Genomic DNA, 19,210 nt, shown 5'->3' on the forward strand with positions numbered 1-19,210 from the left:
AAAAGCCTTCAAATATAGCTCAGTTATTGCAGTTATTAATCATTCTGGTTTTGTCTCAAGCACTTGCTTTAGAGCCTGCTGGATAGACTCCATAATTCTATAAGCTGAATGTCGAAAGTCAAACATGTGCATGTGAATCTGCTGTTTTAAAGGCCTTTCAACGTAATTTACCCTTTCAATTTGTATTTGTGAATGCAAAAAAAGTGGGGGAAATAAAGCTGGTGTCAATAGAGTCACTGACCTTTGCAGTAAACATAAGATAGTCTTTAACAGAAAACAACTTTGCAAATAAAAAACCTATTTTGCTAGAATTAGAAATAGTGCTGCTTAAAAAGTTAGTCTCAGAATACCAATCAGTTCTGAGACAATCAGTTACAAAAGTTGGGGGGGGAACCTTGAACAAATCTGTACATTTGATACGGGGGAAAATGGTCAGAGCGCTGGCAACTGTGCATTTTTGAAGGTTCAAAGCACTATCGTACAGAGAATACAGATCTAAACATGTTATGCATAAAACCACATATTCTGATTAATTTAACTATAAAATGCCAAGCAAAGACAGATTTATTATATAGAACAAACACCATCTGCACCACCTTAAATCATTGCTGCAGATATATTTCTAGGAAAAAAATACACCTGAACGATTCTCAAGCCTAGATTCTAAGATGCTAAAGTATTAACTAAAAAGGATTCCAAACAGACCCAGAGAAAGTTATTGCATAATTATTTAAATATTTATTTAAATGTACTGAGTTCAGAAAAATAAATATAATAACACATAAACACGGTTTACAAATTCATGTCACCATTTTCCTGTGCTCCATGATTTCTTCAATTTGGCTACATACATTGGGCCCCAGGCTTTGCCCTTATCTGGAATCACTAAGAGCCCACATTCCTGGCCAGTGGGAGCAAATGTGAAGTCGTGGGAGCAAGTCCTTGCTATTCCTTTAATGTCCATAGGCATGATGTTACTGTGGGAGTTTAAAATTTCACTGATCACATCTTGATTTTCTGCCTTGGAAAGTGTGCATGTGGAGTATACAAGTATCCCTCCAGGACGTAAGGCCTTAATTGCAGACCTGTGTACAATCCGAAAAATGTGAAAGATCAGTTAAGTGTATTAGAAAGAAACCTGGGGGTCTGAGAGAAAAGATTACATAGTTAAAACTAAGTAACTTTACTCTGACTTACACTGCAATTACTTTGGATGTTTTCTAGTCTTTTTTCTAGTCTTTTTTTTTTTTTGAGACAGAGTCGAACTTTGTCACTCAGGCTGGAGTGCAATGGCACGATCTTGGCTCATTGTAATGACCGCCTCCCAGGTTCAAGAGATTCTTCTGCCTCAGCCTCCCAAGTAGCTGGGATTACAGGTGGCCGCCACCATGCCCCAGCTAATTTTTGTATTTTTTGTAGAGACAGGGTTTCACCATGTTGGTCAGGCTGGTCTTGAACTCCTGATCTCAAGTGATCGCCCGCTTTGGTTTCCCAAAGTGTTGGGATTACAGGCGTGAGTCACTGTGCCCAACCTCTGATCTTACACCTATTTCCTTCTAACTTATCGCTGAATGACTTGGAAAATGATAATCAGACCAATCAACATGGAAAAGATAGAGTAGGTTAGACTGGTTGTTTTGTTATTCAAAAGGTAGGAAAATGAGGGTAGAGAACAGAATAATGAGTTTGTCTTTAAATCGATGGGAGTAAAAGTAAAAACAAAGCATACATACAAAAGCATACATAAGAAGTCATTGATTCCATACTTCCATATATTGCAATTTGGGCAACCAGGTAAAATGTTGGAAGGTTTTTATCTAAGAAAACTGAATAAACTATTTGGGAAGACTTCTAAGGCAGCCACTGTGAGTTTTAGAACCCAAATCAGGCCGGGGGCGGTGGCTCAAGCCTGTAATCCCAGCACTTCGGGAGGCCGAGGCGGGCGGATCACGAGGTCAGGAGATCAAGGCCATCCTAGCTAACACGGTGAAACCCCGTCTCTACTAAAAAAAATACAAAAAACTAGCCGGGCGAGGTGGCGGCGCCTGTAGTCCCAGCTACTCGGGAGGCTGAGGCAGGAGAATGGCGTAAACCCTGGAGGCGGAGCTTGCAGTGAGCTGAGATCCGGCCACTGCACTCCAGTCCGGGCGACAGAGCGAGACTCCGCCTCAAAAAAAAAAAAAAAAAAAAAAACAAAAAAAAAGAACCCAAATCAAAGATCTCTGCATTCTACCATGAAGAGAGCCTACAGAGTAACAGTCAGCTCTTCAGAAGTTATGTCACCAGAAAATAGGTCTCATCCTTAAAATACACTTCTAGGACTTTTATTGTCTCATTATTAAACAAAAATGCATAACCAAGGATTGCTAGATAATTAAGGATCAGAAATGCTTAAGCAATATGTAAGAGAAAGAACAAAATAAACAATAATGACACAGGAAGAAACAAAAAATTCAGGGAACAAAAGAGAAATATGATCTATTAAACGCAGATAGATCAGCAAAGATACAATATCCATAAAACAATAACAGAATGCCATGAAAAAGAATCAAGAAGAGAGCTCTCAGAAACTAAATATATGGTTACCAAAATAAAGAATATTCTGTAGAAGTATCTGGAAGTTAAGATTGAAGAAATCTCTCCACCAAAAGTAGAACAGTAACAGACTGACTGAAAATGAGACAAGGTGGATCAATTACATAGGTTCAAAATCCAACTAATAGGATTACTAGAAAGACAATATATTCATTATTATTTATTGACCATCTATTATATGCTGAGCATTGTTCTAGGAAGTAAGTATATCTCAATACACAGAACAACAGTAAAAAATCTTTCACCTCATGAAACTTACATTCTAGCTGGGGGAGATAGAGTATAAAAAATTAAATATGTTTTGAATTAAACTGTGTCTCGGCAAAATTCCTTTGTCGAAATCCTAACCCCTAGTGCCTTAGAAGGTGACTGTATTTACAGACAGGGTCTATAAAGAAGTAATTAAGTTCATTAAAGTGGGCCCTAATGGAATATGACTGGGATCCTTCAAGAAGAGGACATTTGGTCACAGAATGACAGGGAGGGACCATATAAAGAAGACAGAGGCAGAAGACAGCCATCTACCAGCCATAAAGAAAATCTCAGACGAAACAAATCTTGCTGACGTCTTCATCTCAAACTTCTGGCGTCCAAAACTGTGATAAAATAAACTTCTAGGCCAGGTGCAGTGGCTCACGCCTGTAATCCTAGCACTTTGGGAGGCCGAGGCAGGTGGATCACCTGAGGTCAGGAGTTCGAGACCAGCCTGGACAACATGGCGAAACCAGCCAGGTGTGGTAGTGGATGACTGTAATCCCACCTACTTGGGAGGATGAGATAGGAGAATCACTTGAACTCAGGAGGCAGAGGTTACAGTGAGCCGAGATCGTAACACTTCACTCCAGCCTGGGTGAAAGAGTGAGACTCCATCTCAAAAAAAAAAAAAAAGAAAAGAAAAAAATAAATAAAATACAAAATAAACTTCTACTGTTTAAGCCACACAGTCTGTGGTATTTTGCTATGGCAACTCTAGCAAACTAATATAAATATATGCATACATACATAAACATACACATATACAAAGATAAATATATACACATATACATACATACACACATATATGTACGGTTTTACACATATTTTTTACTTAGTATGCGATTTAGTGATAGATAACTATGAAGAAAATAAAAGCAGGATAAAAGAATTAGGGGTGCTTGGATGAGAGGAATTACAATTTTAAATGGGACGGTTAGAACAGGTTGCCATTTTAGAAAGTGACATTTGAACAAAGTTCTGAGGAGGTAAGGGAGTGAGCCAAGCAGATATCTGAGAGAAGAGCTTTCCATATCAAAGGAATAGCCAGTGAAAAGACCTTCAGGCATGTTCAAGGAAAGAGGACGTCAGGCCGAGACGGGCAGATCATGAGGTCAGGAGATCGAGACCATCCTGGCTAACACGGTGAAACCCCATCTCCACTAAAAAAAAAAAAAAAAAATACAAACAAAAACTAGCCGGGCGAGGTGGCGGGCGCCTGTAGTCCCAGCTACTCGGGAGGCTGAGGCAGGAGAATGGCGTGAACCCGGGAGGCGGAGCTTGCAGTGAGCTGAGATCCGGCCACTGCACTCCAGCCTGGGCGACAGAGCGAGACTCCGTCTCAAAAAAAAAAAAAAAAAAAAAAGAGGACGTCAGTGTGGCTGGGGCATGGTGAGCCAGGGGTGGTAATCTGAGATGAGATTACAGAGTTAAGAGGAGGGGATGGAGAGGGTCTTGATGAAAACTGTCAAAACTTCACCTTTATAATGAATAAAAAAACCCACACTCAGATCCATCATTGTTAAATTTTTGAATTTCAAGAACAAAGAGAAGGTGTTTAATGCCTCCAAAGAGAAAAACAGGCCACCTATTAAGAGCCCAGGAATCAGACTGGCATCAGTGGAGAAACACATTCCAAATCCTAGGAAAAAGCAATTTAAAGTGAATCCTATTTGCAGCCAACTCATAAAATAAATATGTAGCAACAATACAGAAACTTGCAGATATCTGATGACTTGGAAATTTTAATTCTAGCAAAATGAGGAGATAAAGCAAGAAAGAGGAGAAATGTAATTCAGAAAAGAGTGGATGCAACACAGAAGAGCAGTGAAGGGAGTGGAGCCTCGGAGTAAGAGCTGTGTGGGAGTCTGGAAAAACAGGGAGCTCTCCAGAAGGAAGGGAGAATGGAGAGAAGAAAAAGATGAAATTACTGAAAACTGAGAAAACTTGAAGATTTAGTATATATAATTGGGAGGGAAAGGGAGAGATCAATTTTCTCATCTATTTGATTCTAGAAAAATGTTTCAGTAGTATTCTGCTCATGAGATCGAACCAAGAGAGAAGGAATTTTAATTCTAACATATTATTCCATTATGCAGTATATAATATTTACAGAATTAAACAATATACACCATATATGGGTCTTTTCAATGTTCAGAATTACTGCAAAGATCAATCTTAGTAATGTTACAGAATAGATTTTAAGGTCTCAGAAGGAATATGATCAACCTTGACAATATGAAAGCACAGCTGTAAGATACTGAGAAGTAGAAGGGAGGGAGAAATGGAAGGCAGGGTAGGTGTGTAAGTGTTCTTATTTTATAAAAAGAAAAGCCAAAAGATATTTGCCTCTAATTATTATTTTTTAAAGAATAAAGATAAAGAAAAAAAGATAATAAAGGTGTGATGTGTATTTAAGAGAACTTTCCCCCACTAATAGAATAAGAAATGTAGGTCTAAGTGTACCATACTAAGTTTCAGAGCCAACAGGGAGAAACTGAGTATAGCGTGAGATTGCAGGGTGCAGGGTAGTGTGAGGAGGGAAGGGTGGTATAAGTGACATAAATCCTTGCAATAGGGCAGTAGTTAATGTCTAATTTTTTGATAATTTTAGAAAATGAATAAACATATTATTTAGAGATTTGGGGTGACCTGAAAATGAATTAGGAACAGAAATCATCAGAAGTAATTGCCTCTGAAGAGTAAGACTGGAGGAAGAGAGGAAGGAGTTGTAGGGGAACATTCCTTTTCACTAGGAGCCCATTTGTAGTTTAATTTTTTACCCATCTGATTTATTTCTGTAATACAAATTAAAGTAGAGATTTGACAAAAGAATAAATATCAGAACTTTTGCCATGGAGGTCACTTATATGTTTTATGTTTTGTTTTGTTTTTTGAGATGGAGTCTCGCTCTTGTTGCCAAGGCTGGAGTGCAGTGGTGTGATCTTGGCTCACTGCAACCTCCTCCTCTCCAGTTCAAGCGATTCTCCTGCCTCAGTCTCCTGAGTAGCTGGGATTACAGGCACCCGCCACCACGCCCGGCTAATTTTTGTACTTTTAGTAGAGATGGGGTTTCACCATGTTGGCCAGGCTGGTCTCGAACTTCTGACCTCAGGTGATCCGCCTGCCTTGGCCTCCCAAAGTGCTGGGACTACAGGCATGAGCCATCACACCTGGCCAGTTATATGTATTTTTAAAAATTTTGACTGTTAAGGGATAACTTCTCTAGAAAAGGTATTCCCTGAGGTTCCAGATAACTAAAATTTTATGGTATCCAGGATTTCTATACCTCTCATGTATTCATTTATTGATTAAAGAGATATTTTGGGGGTTCCTACCACTGAGGGTCTTCTCACACTTTGGTGCTTGTTATTAGTCTCTAAAAAAACTTTTTCTATGTTTCTTCTCCTTATGATTCACTGCCCCCTAAATACTCCCCATGGAAACAAAAAAGGCCCCTATCTAGATGCTGGAGATGTGAACTGCTAAAGGGATAATAAATATCCTGTGGTAGGAAGAATGATAACCCCTCAAAGATATCCACATCCTAATCCCCAGAACCTGTAAGCAAGCCATTTTACATGGCAAAACGCTATGTGCAGATATGACTAAATTAAGGATCCCGAAATGAGGAGAATATCCTGGATTATCCGAGTGGGCCCGATGTAATCACAAAGGTCCTTATCATTGAAAGAGGGAGGCAGAGCGTTGGTGAAGATGTGACTACCGAAGTCCAGGTTGAACTGACAGGATTGCTGGCCTAGGGCAAAGAGCCCAGGTATGTGGGCTGCTTCTGAAGGCTGGAAAAGGTAAGCACCTCCAGGAGGAACACATCTCTGCCAGCACCTTGATATTAGTCCCACATGGCTCATTTTGGACTTCTGACCTCCAGAAGCACAAAGGTAACAAATCTGTGCTATTTTAAGCCACTGTATGTGTGGTAAATTGTTACAGCAGCAATAGGAAACAAGTAATACACATCTAATGATGGCGTTGTTTTCTTTTTTTTGTTTTTACAGCAACACACTAAGGCAAAGGCCAATTTGCTAAGTAAAGTTGTAACTACACTCATTTTGGATCATTTTCTACTAACTATAGCAATACGTATAAGACTTTCTTTAAAAATGTTAGATTATTAAAAGGGTATAACCACTATGGAAAACAATATGATGGCTCCTCAAAAACTTGAAAATAAAGTTATTATGTGCTCCAGCAATTCCACTTCTGGGTATATTCCCAAAACAAATGAAAGCAGGGTCTTAAAGAGATATTTACACCCATGTTCAAAGCAGCATTATTCACAATGGCCAAATAGAAGCAACCCAAGTGTCCGTCAGTGGATGAACCGCCAAGCAAAATGTGTAGACAGATACACAGATATGATGAAATATTACTCAGCACTAAGAAGGCAGAGAACTCTGACAGAAGCTATAACATGGGTTAACCCTGAGAACACTATGCTAAGTGAAATAAGCCAGTCACAATAAATAAATATCACATGATTCCACTTACATGAGGTATCTACAATAGTCAAATTCATAGAGACAGAAAGTAGAACGGTGGTTGCCAGGGGCTAAGAAGTGAAGGGAATGAAGAGTTAGTGCTTAATGGATATCGACTTTCAGTTTTGAAAGATGAAAACAGTTCTGGAGATTGGTAGTGCGACAGTGTGAATGCACTTAACACTATTGAACTGTACACTCACAAACGGTTAAGACAGCACATTTTATGTTATGTATTTTACAACAATTAAAAATAAATATGCAATAAAAATGTTAGATTATTGTGGATATAGGCATTATTTGAATTCAGATATTTCCAACCTCCCATTAAAATGACTGTTTTGGTCTTAGTTCCACAATTAGCAAAGCCAATGCTTAATCAAGTAAGTATGATTCTTTCTCATTAAAGCTATACAAAAGTACATAGAAGCCTCATAATTTACAAACAATATGTTCCTGGCTTAACGCAAATTTAAATTAATTTCTATAATGTTGCCAATGTTGACTGATTCTTCTGCTTAGCTTTCTTTTCGACATTCATAATTTATCTTTCTAAAATTAGGTTGGTGTAACTTAACTGCCTGCATTAATTTCTAAGTGAGAAAATTGTATGTGGTAACACAAAGGCTTTTTAAAACAAATTGGGTTAATCTCAAAGCCATAAGGAAAATGTTAGGGATTCCTGTCAAATGGTCTTACTGTTTCGGTCTTACTGTTTTGCTACTGCTGCTTGTTGTTTAAATATTATTTTAATCCTTTTGCTTTTAGTAGTCATGTATCTTAAAACTATCAGAAATTTGTATTCAAAGATAAAGGAAGGCAGGCAATCTGTAAGAACTCACTCCCAGGGTTTATAGCTAAGAGTTTTCTACTCTGAGAATTATCTTGTATTATAGATCGGGGTCCCCAATCCCTGCGCCTACAGACAATTCCCAGTCTGTGACCTACTAGGAACCCAGCTACACAGCAGGAGGTGAGTGGTGGATGAGCGGGAATTACCGCCTGAGCTCTGGAATCTAACTAAGGCCTGATGATCTGAGGTGGAACAGTTTAATCCTGAAACCATCTCCCTGTTTTTCTGCCCCAGAGACATATATGCCATTTTTCTCATGAACTGAACCAGACCATGTTGTGGCCTCCCACTGCTTTTGCAGAAAGTATAAAACTATCTCTATAATTACAATTTATCATTACACACTATAGTTTCTGTTAAGGCAAGAATATACAACAACTTTATAATCAGACAAATTCAATGATTTAAAAAGCAATATTTCTGGTCTTTGTTTTCCAATCAAAATTAAACGATGTATTTTACAATATACTAAGCAAAACTTAACACGCTCCTAAAATGTAAGTACCTTAAATATACAGGGCCCTGTCCATTAAAATAATGTCTGGGATAAATCATCTGCTTCCATAACAATTTACACACATTTTGAAGTAGTGTACAAGAAACAAGTAATTATTATCACAGGTTTCATCCAAATCATAAACAGAAGACTGTATGTGTATTTTTACAACAGTTAGATGGTAGGATGTGAGAAGGGCTGTTTGGGGGAGAAAAATGATTCACTCAAAACAAAAGAAAGATATTGCTTAATAGGTCTTAACAAGCCCACTAACAAATTTTAAATTCTGGAGGTGGCAAAACATTTAGAAACCAGAAAGACTTGAATAATACTAACAAACTTTGGCAAAGCTGTGGTACTGACCACATAAAAAGACAAGTCAGGATTACAGAATAAAGAAGAAAAAAAAAGACAGGTTGGGTTTGGGATCTGGTAAAAGGCAAAAGCGTTCTCTATGCTTGTGTAAATGTCTTTAGCATGCAAGTTATTATTATTATTATTTTTTAAATAAGAAGAAGGAAAACTAAACAGCCAGCCAAGCAACATCCATTTTTGCATAATGGTATAGAATCCTCTATTAACCTCTCTAAATGAGCCATGGCACCTCAGCTCCTCAGTGATCCTGTATCATGGTTTAACAAGATCCTGAGTAATGTCATATTATTCACTCATGCTAACCACTAACTATAATGCATGAAATTATTACAAACTCAGGTGTATTAAGACTTATATTATTCATCATTTAATTCTAATGATAACAGTAAACTTTCTAATCATACTTAAGCAGAAGTCAGAAAAATGTCATGACTAACAACAGTAGAAGCAAAAGCATTATTTGATCAGATTAAGTAGAATGCTAACCTAATACTCTAAAATGGAAACTAGTAAACATTATCTTGGGTTTTCCATATTCTTTAATATAAAATGCCCAATTATAATGCAGAGCTGGGGAAGTACTTTTAAAAAAATTGACATATCATAATTGTAGATAATCTGAAGGTATATGTGTTATTTTCATACATGTTTACAATGTAGAATGATCAAATCAGGGTAATTAGGAAATCCACCACCACAAACATTTATCTTTTCTTTATCTTGGGAGCATTACAATTCTTCTCTTCTAGCTACTTTGAAATATACAATAAATTATTGTTAACTACAATTTCCTTACTGTACTATCAAATCCTAGAATTTATACCTTCTATCTAACTGTATTTTTGTACCCATTAACCAACTTCTCTTTATTGGAGGAAGTACTTCTAAAGGAAGCAGAACTGTGATATAATATAATCCCTCTATCATTTATCTGAAACACACATATTCCCTTCAGAAGTCTCCTACAAAAGTGCTGATCAGGTTTAAACTCTACTTGAAATATGAGGTAAGATTCTCTCTCACAACACTGTTGTAGGAAACAAAGTTGATCTTGATTAATTTTATAGCATATAATACAATGGCCTGCTGCACAATGAAGGTAAGAAAAAAAGAAAAAAAGATATAGTAGAAAATGATTTTACCCTAAGTACTACTAAAAGAGAAAGAAAGATGGCCTTCTTGCCATGGAATGTATACCAGATAACCCGTTACTATATGGCAGATATCAGGTATACAACTTTCCCCAAATCTTTGCTTGGCTTTCAGTGTATCGTGGAGCAGGCTGAAATGCACTTTGTGTTTGAACCACCTAGTTAATAATGCTGCTAAAAACAAAACAATACACAGTTTTTAAAAAGAAACCATTAAATAGAATATAATGTTACACTTCCCTCGTTTGTGAACAGAAACTCCTCAATAGATTTTTGACAATTCACAGAATACACTCAAGTGGCACTTCAGGTCTATCTCTTATACTCTGTTGTGAAATCCAAAAGCTCTGCAACCTACAGGTTTTTAAAAATTAAGTTGTGAGGCCGGGTGTGGTGACTCACGCCTGTAATCCCAGCACTTTGGGAGGTCAAAGGGGGCAGAGCACTTGAGGTCAGGAGTTCAAGACCAGCCTGGCCAACATGGTGAAACCTCGTCTCTACCAAAAATATGAGAAATTAGCTGAGTGTGGTGGCGTGTGCCTGTAACCGCAGCTACTCGGGAGGCTGAGGCAGGAGAATCACTTGAACCTAGGAGGCGGAGGTTGCAGTGAGCCGAGATCGTGCCACTGCACTCCAGCCTAGGTGATAGAGACTCTGTCTCAAAAAAAAAAAAAAAAAAGTTGTGGCAGATTCATTTGGGTTAAAAATCTGACTTAAACCCATGTAAGGCTATTTATGGCCAAGACTTATCTCATGTGGCATAACTATTCATATATCTTGCTGAAAAAATATTAATATGTTTGATTATGGAGTATTGTTCCAGACCCTCCTGTGGAAAGGAGGTTAGACCATGTACTAAGTATGTACTATATTACTTCTTTAAAATCCAAACAAATTCTGAATTCTGAAACACATCTGCCATTAAATAAGATTTTCAGTTTGTATTTTAGATCCAAATGAATTATACTGTAAAACTATATACAATATCTTCTGTAAATATGTATGTATGAAAAAACTAGTTAGTATGATAAAACTAGTTGACCACAAAGTTATCCAATAAAAGCTTAATTTAATTACTTGTTGCAAGTAAATCATTTAAACGTTAACTTTTAAAAGCATCAGATAGGCAAATCTACTAATAAGTAGTCTATATGCAGGAGTCCACCACAGTTTTCTAAGGAAAACTGGATTGTTTTGTGTTCCAATACACCAAAGATTCCTTCTTTCATTCCCTCAAAAAGTGTTCTGATCTGCGTGTATTTTAAAGAAACTCTGTAAAATCAATAATAAACTCATTTTTTTAAGGCATTCATTTTGTCTTTCCCAAAGTTTAATGATTTGCCTTTCACTGAAGTTCTCCATCCTTGAAAGGTCTGCTTAGAGGAAAACAGAGAATCATGCCTCAAGAGCCTTTTAAGAAACTGGCTTAAAACCAGGTGCGAATGTGTTGCTTCTCTAGCACAAGACAGACGACCTTTACATTCCCAGACTAATCTACATAGGCTTCTAACTAAAGGATAGTAAGAAAGGAAGATAAAAGAAAAATTATTACTTGACTGAAATACCTTAAAGAAAAACATGTATTATCTTAATTAGAGCGTAAGTTCAATGACCTTGAAAAACTAAAACAAAACAAAACAAAACCCAAAATGTCTTGAAACACACTTATCAAAGTCCCAAAGGAGAGTGTTTCAAAACGTAACCAAAACTGAAACCACGATGCAGGATGTCCTATTTTTTCCTTTGGCAAATATCTGAGTTTCAAACAGAGAATGTTATTTTTATAAATAGCTATTAAAACATCCTAACACATTTTAAAAAATATAAATTCCCTTTCTAGGATCTATTATTTTGGTGCTTGATTAGAAAATTTGGCATTCTGATGGGAGGGTCAGTGTTAATTAGATCACTGTATTCAACTGTTTTCTGAATTTAAAAAGGGCTGAGCCAAAAATGCAGAAAAGAACAATCAGCACAGCAACAGTGCCATCTTTTGACCAAAACAAGAGTGATTTTCCCTCTTTCATTAATTCCTCATGACTTATCACCAGGAGATAAACAAATTATTTTTATGTCATTGCTGTAACAAGTTTGAAGTCATAATCACTGTCTTGCCTACAGTTTCTGGTACAGAATGGTATGGTAAAAGAATCATACATGTCTGTGCTCCTGAAAAATTAAGATTACAGCCCCCAAATACTATGATTAATATATTTATTCCTCATCTTTATTCATGTCCCTTCCTTCGCCATTAGAGTATCAAGGCAATAGTACCATTCCATTGGAAGCAAATATAAGTAAAGGATGCCACAATATTAGCAAGCTTTGCCTTCTCAGAAACTCTAGCATTATACATTTTTTAAAACCAAGTAAGACTGTAAGACTTTAAAAAATTTAAAATAAGCATAGGAACATAAATCCTGCAATTGGTCCATCGTAACCATTTAATATTCAATTAATATTTAAGAAAGCCAATATGAGACTACCTTATAAAGCTATTTACAACATATGTAGAAAAGAAAAACAGTTATATAATTAGTAAAGTGGAAAATGTATGAAAACTACAGTCTTTTTATTTCACTGCCCAAATGACAGTTTAAGTCCAAAACTGAAAAGGTGAGATGCTTCCAGAGAACACTGGACACATAGTACACATTCCTCTGTGAGGAAATTCTTACATTTTCTTTAAACTAGAATAGAGCAATAAGGGAAAAAAAAAAAGAAAAAAAGAAAAAAAAAAAGAAATCATGTCTTTTGCAGCAACATGGATGCAGCTGGAAACCACTATCCTATGAGTTAATGTAGGGACAGAAAACCAAGTATCGCATGTTCTCACTTATAAATGGGAGTTAAATATTGTGTACTCAAAGGCATAAAAATGGCAGTAATAGACACTGGAAACTACTAGAAAAGAGAGGACAGAAGGGGGGTAAGGGTGGAAAAACTATTTGATGCTATGCTCCCTACCTGGATGATGGGATCAATCAAATCCCAAACCTCAGCATCACGCAACACATCCGTGTAACAAACCTGCATATGTACCCCCTGAATCTAAAATACAAGAAATTGGCCGGGCGCGATGGCTCAAGCCTGTAATCCCAGCACTTTGGGAGGCCAAGACGGGCGGATCACGACGTCAGGAGATCGAGACTATCCTGGCTAACACGGTGAAACCCCGTCTCTACTAAAAAAAAAGAAAAAACAAAAACAAAAAACTAGCCGGGCGAGGTGGCGGGCACCTGTAGTCCCAGCTACTGGGAGGCTGAGGCAGGAGAATGGCGTAAACCCGGGAGGCGGAGCTTCCAGTGAGCCGAGATCCGGCCACTGCGCTCTAGCCTGGGCGACAGAGCGAGACTTCGTCTCAAAAAAACAAAAAGAAAAGAAAAAGAAAAAAGAAAAAGATAAAATACAAGAAATTATTTTAAAAAAATAAGTCAACAAAATAGAAAGAATCTTCCTGAATAAAAGAGAACAGAATATGGATTTGGTCCAGAAATCAAACAACATGCTGACTCCTATGTTAACTGAGTGTAGGACACATGATCTGCTTAATTAATAATAATACCTTATGTTTACCTGGTGCTCTAGTTAAAGAGCACTTCACAGACAGAGTTTTAATAAAACCTTATGAGGTGAGATGTACAAGGTATATAGTCTGACCAGATTCATCAAATCGAGGGTCACAAAGACTGATTTGCCTGAAGTGACACAGCTAATAAATGCAGCACGAAGACGGCCACTCAAGTCTAGGACCGCAAGCTTCATCACTGCTATGTGCCCTGAAGCAAATATCACGACTGCTAAAATAAGTTTGGAATTTGGGGCAATAAGACATAGGACACCACATGCATTCATTGTATCGTCCCAATTGTCTCAAACACCCATTGAAGGTAAAAAATAACTATATACCTCCAGGCACTTTTAACATAAAGAAAGTAGAATTAATAGGTCTTAAGCAATGACCTGAGAATCTGAGCTACCAGTCCTTTTATAGAGCATACAACCTCCACCTATTAAAGTGCTGCTGTACAGCATTATGATGAGGTGACTGAAAGCACACACTTCACACTGAGACATAATTTGAAACTTTTCGTCACAGATTGGCATTTAAATGATAGTTGTGTACAATTTTAACATATTAGACTCAATGTAGAAACTCAAAAGTAGTTAGGCCTTCATTAAAATTCCAAATAATTTGGAATATCTTAGTAGTTATACCAAATAACTTGGTAATTCATTTAACAATACTTTGTTTGTACAACTCTAAAAGGTAGATAAAAATACTGTTTTCCTCAGAAGCTTGACTCAGCAAGAAAATAAGTAGACAAACAGCCTGTATTAAAAAGCCTATTTTCAGCCTTCATTTACCTGATTCTGCCATTAATCCTCAACTTCATGAAACTTTCTTCTGATCTGGCTTCCTGGATGCTATTTTTCCTTTGTTCATCTTCTGTTTCTCTAAAGTCCCCCTTTAGCCTCCGCTTCCCCATCTGCCTTTCCTCTTTCTCCTGTCCCTTAAATATGAGTCTGCCCTAGAACTTTATCCTTCATTTCCTTTTTTTACCTGACGTTAAGTGTTTTATATGTTATCTTATTCAATCTTTCAATTAAGGTCTGAGGCATTCATTATTATTCTTACTTTGCAAATGAGAAAACTAAGGCAAGACAGTTATTTGTACAAAATTTCTCAGGAAATGTCCAAACTAGGATTAAAATCCAGGCAATATAGTTCTATAACTCATACTTTTAATGGCAGTCATCCCTCCCATTCATTATGTAAGGGATTTGTCAACTACTTGATTATTGTAAAATCTTTCAAACTGACTTCCTTGCTTAAGGGTTTGGTTATTCTCGGGCCAAGCGCGGTGGCTCATGCCTGTAATCCCAGCCCAGGTGGGCAGATCACGGGGCCAGGAGTTCAAGACCATCCTGGCTAACACGGTGAAACCCCGTCTCTACTAAAAATACAAAAAATTAGCTGGGCATTGTGGCAGTGCCTGTAGCCCCTGCTACTCGGGAGGCTGAGGCAGGAGAGTGGCATGAACCCGGGGTGCGGAGCTTGCAGTGAGCCGAGATCGCGCCACTGCTCTCCAGCCTGGGTGACAGAGCGAGACTCAGTCTCAAAAAAAAAAAAAAAAAAAGAGTTTGGTTATTCTCTTTGCATCTATTCTCTTCGCATCTTCCAGCATTACCTGATGAAGGAATTTCCAACTTGTAGCAGACACCTCTAGTTATTCTTCAGTATCTGTTCTCATTTCCTTCTGTAGTAATGGGATTTTTAATTGGGCACAGCCAAGACTAATTTCCTAAACTGCCTTGTAATAACCACAATCATATGACTAAGTCTGATCCATGAGACGTGAGTGGAAGTAATGTTGAATCATGCTTTTACTCCTTCGCACTAGTTGCAATGCAGATTAAACAGCAAGAACTGGGATAGTCACCCTGGATTGTGAGGGTGAAGATTGGGCCTGGATCCCTGAGGATTCTGGAGTATGGCCATCTACTGATTACCTAGACAACCCTGGGAAGCCTCCTCAGACTCTTATTTATTTAAGTCCCTATTATTTTGAGTATCTTTCTCTCTCTGCTATATTAGAAGAAAAACTGTCTTAACTAATACTGAATTTGCTACCACGTGGAGTTGTAGCAGAATCTAAGTATAGAACTGCCTCAATAAACAGGCAATAGAGGACAAGGTCACAAAAACTATAGGTTAGAAAGCCAGTATGATGGCTAGATTAATTGGGGTTCAACTTGGCTGAACCATGATATTCAGATATTTGGTCAAGTATTATTCTGGGTGTGTATGTGAGGGTGTTTTTAGATGAGAGTAGTATTTGAATTGCTAGACTGAGTGAAGCAGATGGCCCTCCATAATGTGGGTGGGCTTCATACAGTCAGTTGAAGAACTGAAGAGAACAAAAGACTGACCTCCCTGGAACAAGATGGACTTCTGAAGCAGATGGCCTGTGCACTTGACCTGCAATGTTGACTCTTCCCTAGGTCTCCAGGCTTTAGCACATCCAGCAAATTTGGGACTTAGCCTTCATAGCTGTATAAGCCAATTCCTTAAATCTCCCTCTCTCTGTCTCTCTCTGTCTCTCTCTCTCTCTCTCTCGATAGACAGACAGACAGACAGTGGTCCCATGAGATTACAATGGAGCTGAAAAACCCCTATCATCTAGTATTTACTATACTTTTTGTCATTATTTAAGCTGGTCCTCCTTCTTAGAAAAGAAAAAGGTAACTGTAAAATAGCTTCAGGCAGATCCTACAGGAGGTTTCCAGAAGAAGGTATTGTTATCAATAGGAGATGACAGTTCCACACATGCCACTTCCCCTGAAGACCTTCCAGTGGGATAAGACGTGGAGGTGGAAGACAGTGATGTTGATAATCCTGACCCTGTGCAGGCCTAGGCTAAAGTATGTGTTTGCATCTTCGTTTTTAACAAAAAAGTTTAACAACAACAAAAAAGTTCAATTTAAAAATAGAAAAAAACTTATAGAATAAGGATATAAACTATTTTGTACAGCTGTACAATGTGTTTGTTTTAAGCTAAGTATTACAAATGTCAAAAGTTATTAAAACTTTAAAATTTATAAAGTAAAAAAGTTACAGTAGGCTAAGGTTAATTTATTATGGAAGAAAAAAATACTATTTTATGAATTTAGTGTAGCCTTAGTGTACAGAGTTTATAAACGCTACAGTAGTGTACAGGAATATCCTAGGCTTTCACATTCACTCACCACTTACTCACTGACTCACCCAGAGCAACTTCCAATCCTGCAAGCTCCCTTCATGGCAAGCTCCTTAAACAGGTGTACAATTTTTCAATCTTTTATAGCATATTTTTACTATACCTTTTCCATTTTGGTATGTTTAGGTACACAAATACCACGGTGTTACAACTGCCTACAGTATTCAGTACAGTAACTTGTTGTACAGGTTTATAGCCTAGGAGCAATAGGCTAGACCTTATAGCCTAGGTGTGCAGTAGTAGGCTCTACCATCTAGGTCTGTGTAAGTACTCTCCATGTTTGTACCATGATGGCTTCCCAAGGTTGTCCAGGTAATTAGAAGATGGCCAGACTCCAGAATCATCAGGGATCCAGGCCCAATCTTCAACCTCACAATCCAGGGTGGCTATCCCAGTTCTTGCTGTTTAGTCTGCATTGCAACTACTAGGAAAGAGTCAAAGCAGAAACATATATATATAGTGTGTATATATACATGTATGCATATGTATGTATATCTCCATTCTTTTTCTCTGGAGAACTCTAATATAGACAGTGATTCTTACTGTGCCATGCCAAAACATTTAATAAAATCATTGTTTATGATATCTTGCAAGAGAGACTGTATACTAATCCCATTTACATAACTCTAGGATAACTAGAAGAAAACTGTAACATGTTAGTGTATGTTAATGAAAGAAAGCTCAGGAAAGATCTGAGGGATCTGGATGCTGAAATGGAAGGAACACAGTTCTGCTCAGCAATGCTCTCTGTGTGTGGAAATCCAAGTCTACTGAGAATTTAGCAATTTGGGTCTCACAGGGTTGGAAAGATTCTGTAACCCCAAAGTTATCACTGAAAACTTTCTATCACTGAAAGTTATCTCTAAGGAGGCAGCTCTTCCAGGAATAATACAGTGGCCTCAAGCCTTATTCATGCACTTCTAAGTAAATATTCTTGTCCAGACAATGGGAGTCAAGCCAAAAGCAAAAATATTACTTTTACACCTGACCCAATAAAAAGGAGCAAACTTTTGAGACACACATTATGAATAAACTTCAAAATACTATGCTGAGAGAAAATTCCAGATAAAAGAGTACATGCTCTTTCATTACATTTTTAAGTTTAAGAACAGGCAAAACTAATCTATGATAAACAGAAATCAGAATAATAACTGCTTTTGGTGAAGGGAACAATGAATTCTGAAGGCGCACTCAGAATCTTTCTGGGGTCATAAAATGTCATATATCTTGGTAACTTTGCTATGTAATCGTCAAAACTCCTTGAGTTTAGTGTACACATATACTGTTACACATCCAGTGGCTCAACACGTAGGTAAGGGCAGCAGCTGTGCCCACAGCTCCTCCAGGAATCACAGGACCTTCCTTCAGCTCTTCCAAATTCTGGACCAGGTTCCTATGCAGGTCCATGATGGAATCCACCAGCTTTTCTGCAGCTCACTCACATCATCAAACTGGATGTGCAGAGACGAGACGTGTTTCATCTTTTGTCTTCATGGATTCTAGTGTGTCTTTACTCCCCGCTAACCTCACGTGCTAACTGCCAGCCCTGCTTACCTAAAGCCTACCAGCAGAAGTAGTGATGCAATAAAATAGACTACTTAAACAGTTCCCTTAATTAAATAATATCTAATTCCAATAATAAATCTCATATCATTTGTGGAGATTTTACTCTGACCAAACTCTGATACATAGCTGGCAATACTTCTGTCCTTGCAAAGCAAGATAGACACGCTTGTGTAATTAACTACCAAAACAAGGAATTAAAATTAATTATTTGCCTCTTCTTTCTGGATGCTTAGAAAGTTCTAATGTTTACACAAATTGCCACAAAAATCACAAAATTTCCTTTTTTTTTTTTTTTTTGAGACGGAGTCTTGCTCTGTCGCCCGGGCTGGAGTGCAGTGGCCAGATCTCAGCTCACTGCAAGCTCCGCCTCCCGGGTTTACGCCATTCTCCTGCCTCAGCCTCCCCAGTAGCTGGGACTACAGGCGCCCGCCACCTCGCCCGGCTAGTTTTTTTCTATTATTAGTAGAAACGGGGTTTCACCGTGTTAGCCAGGATGGTCTCGATCTCCTGACCTCGTGATCCACCCGTCTCGGCCTCCCAAAGTGCTGGGATTACAGGCTTGAGCCACCGCGCCCGGCTACAAAATTTCCTTTTAACTAGGCGAATGAGCTTGTATTCACTCAGAAAAAAAGTGAATAAAAATGGTCTCTTCACCTAGA

At 37.9% G+C, this 19,210-nt stretch overlaps 1 protein-coding gene across 1 annotated transcript in view; it reads right to left on the minus strand.

The window, feature by feature from the left end:
• Positions 1–507: 507 nt before the first annotated feature.
• NSUN3 (NOP2/Sun RNA methyltransferase 3) overlaps positions 508–19,210 on the minus strand; it is a 63,800-nt gene continuing 45,097 nt past the window's right edge. Inside the window, exon 6 of the mRNA XM_017855115.1 lies at positions 508–1,085. Coding sequence (XP_017710604.1) covers positions 806–1,085 — 280 coding nt within the window. The 3' untranslated portion in view covers positions 508–805. The remainder of the gene's footprint in view (positions 1,086–19,210) is intronic.

The sequence above is a fragment of the Rhinopithecus bieti genome, unplaced genomic scaffold (genome assembly GCF_001698545.2).
Source record: "Rhinopithecus bieti isolate Rb0 unplaced genomic scaffold, ASM169854v2 scaffold_2454, whole genome shotgun sequence".
Taxonomy (NCBI): Eukaryota; Metazoa; Chordata; class Mammalia; order Primates; family Cercopithecidae; genus Rhinopithecus; species Rhinopithecus bieti.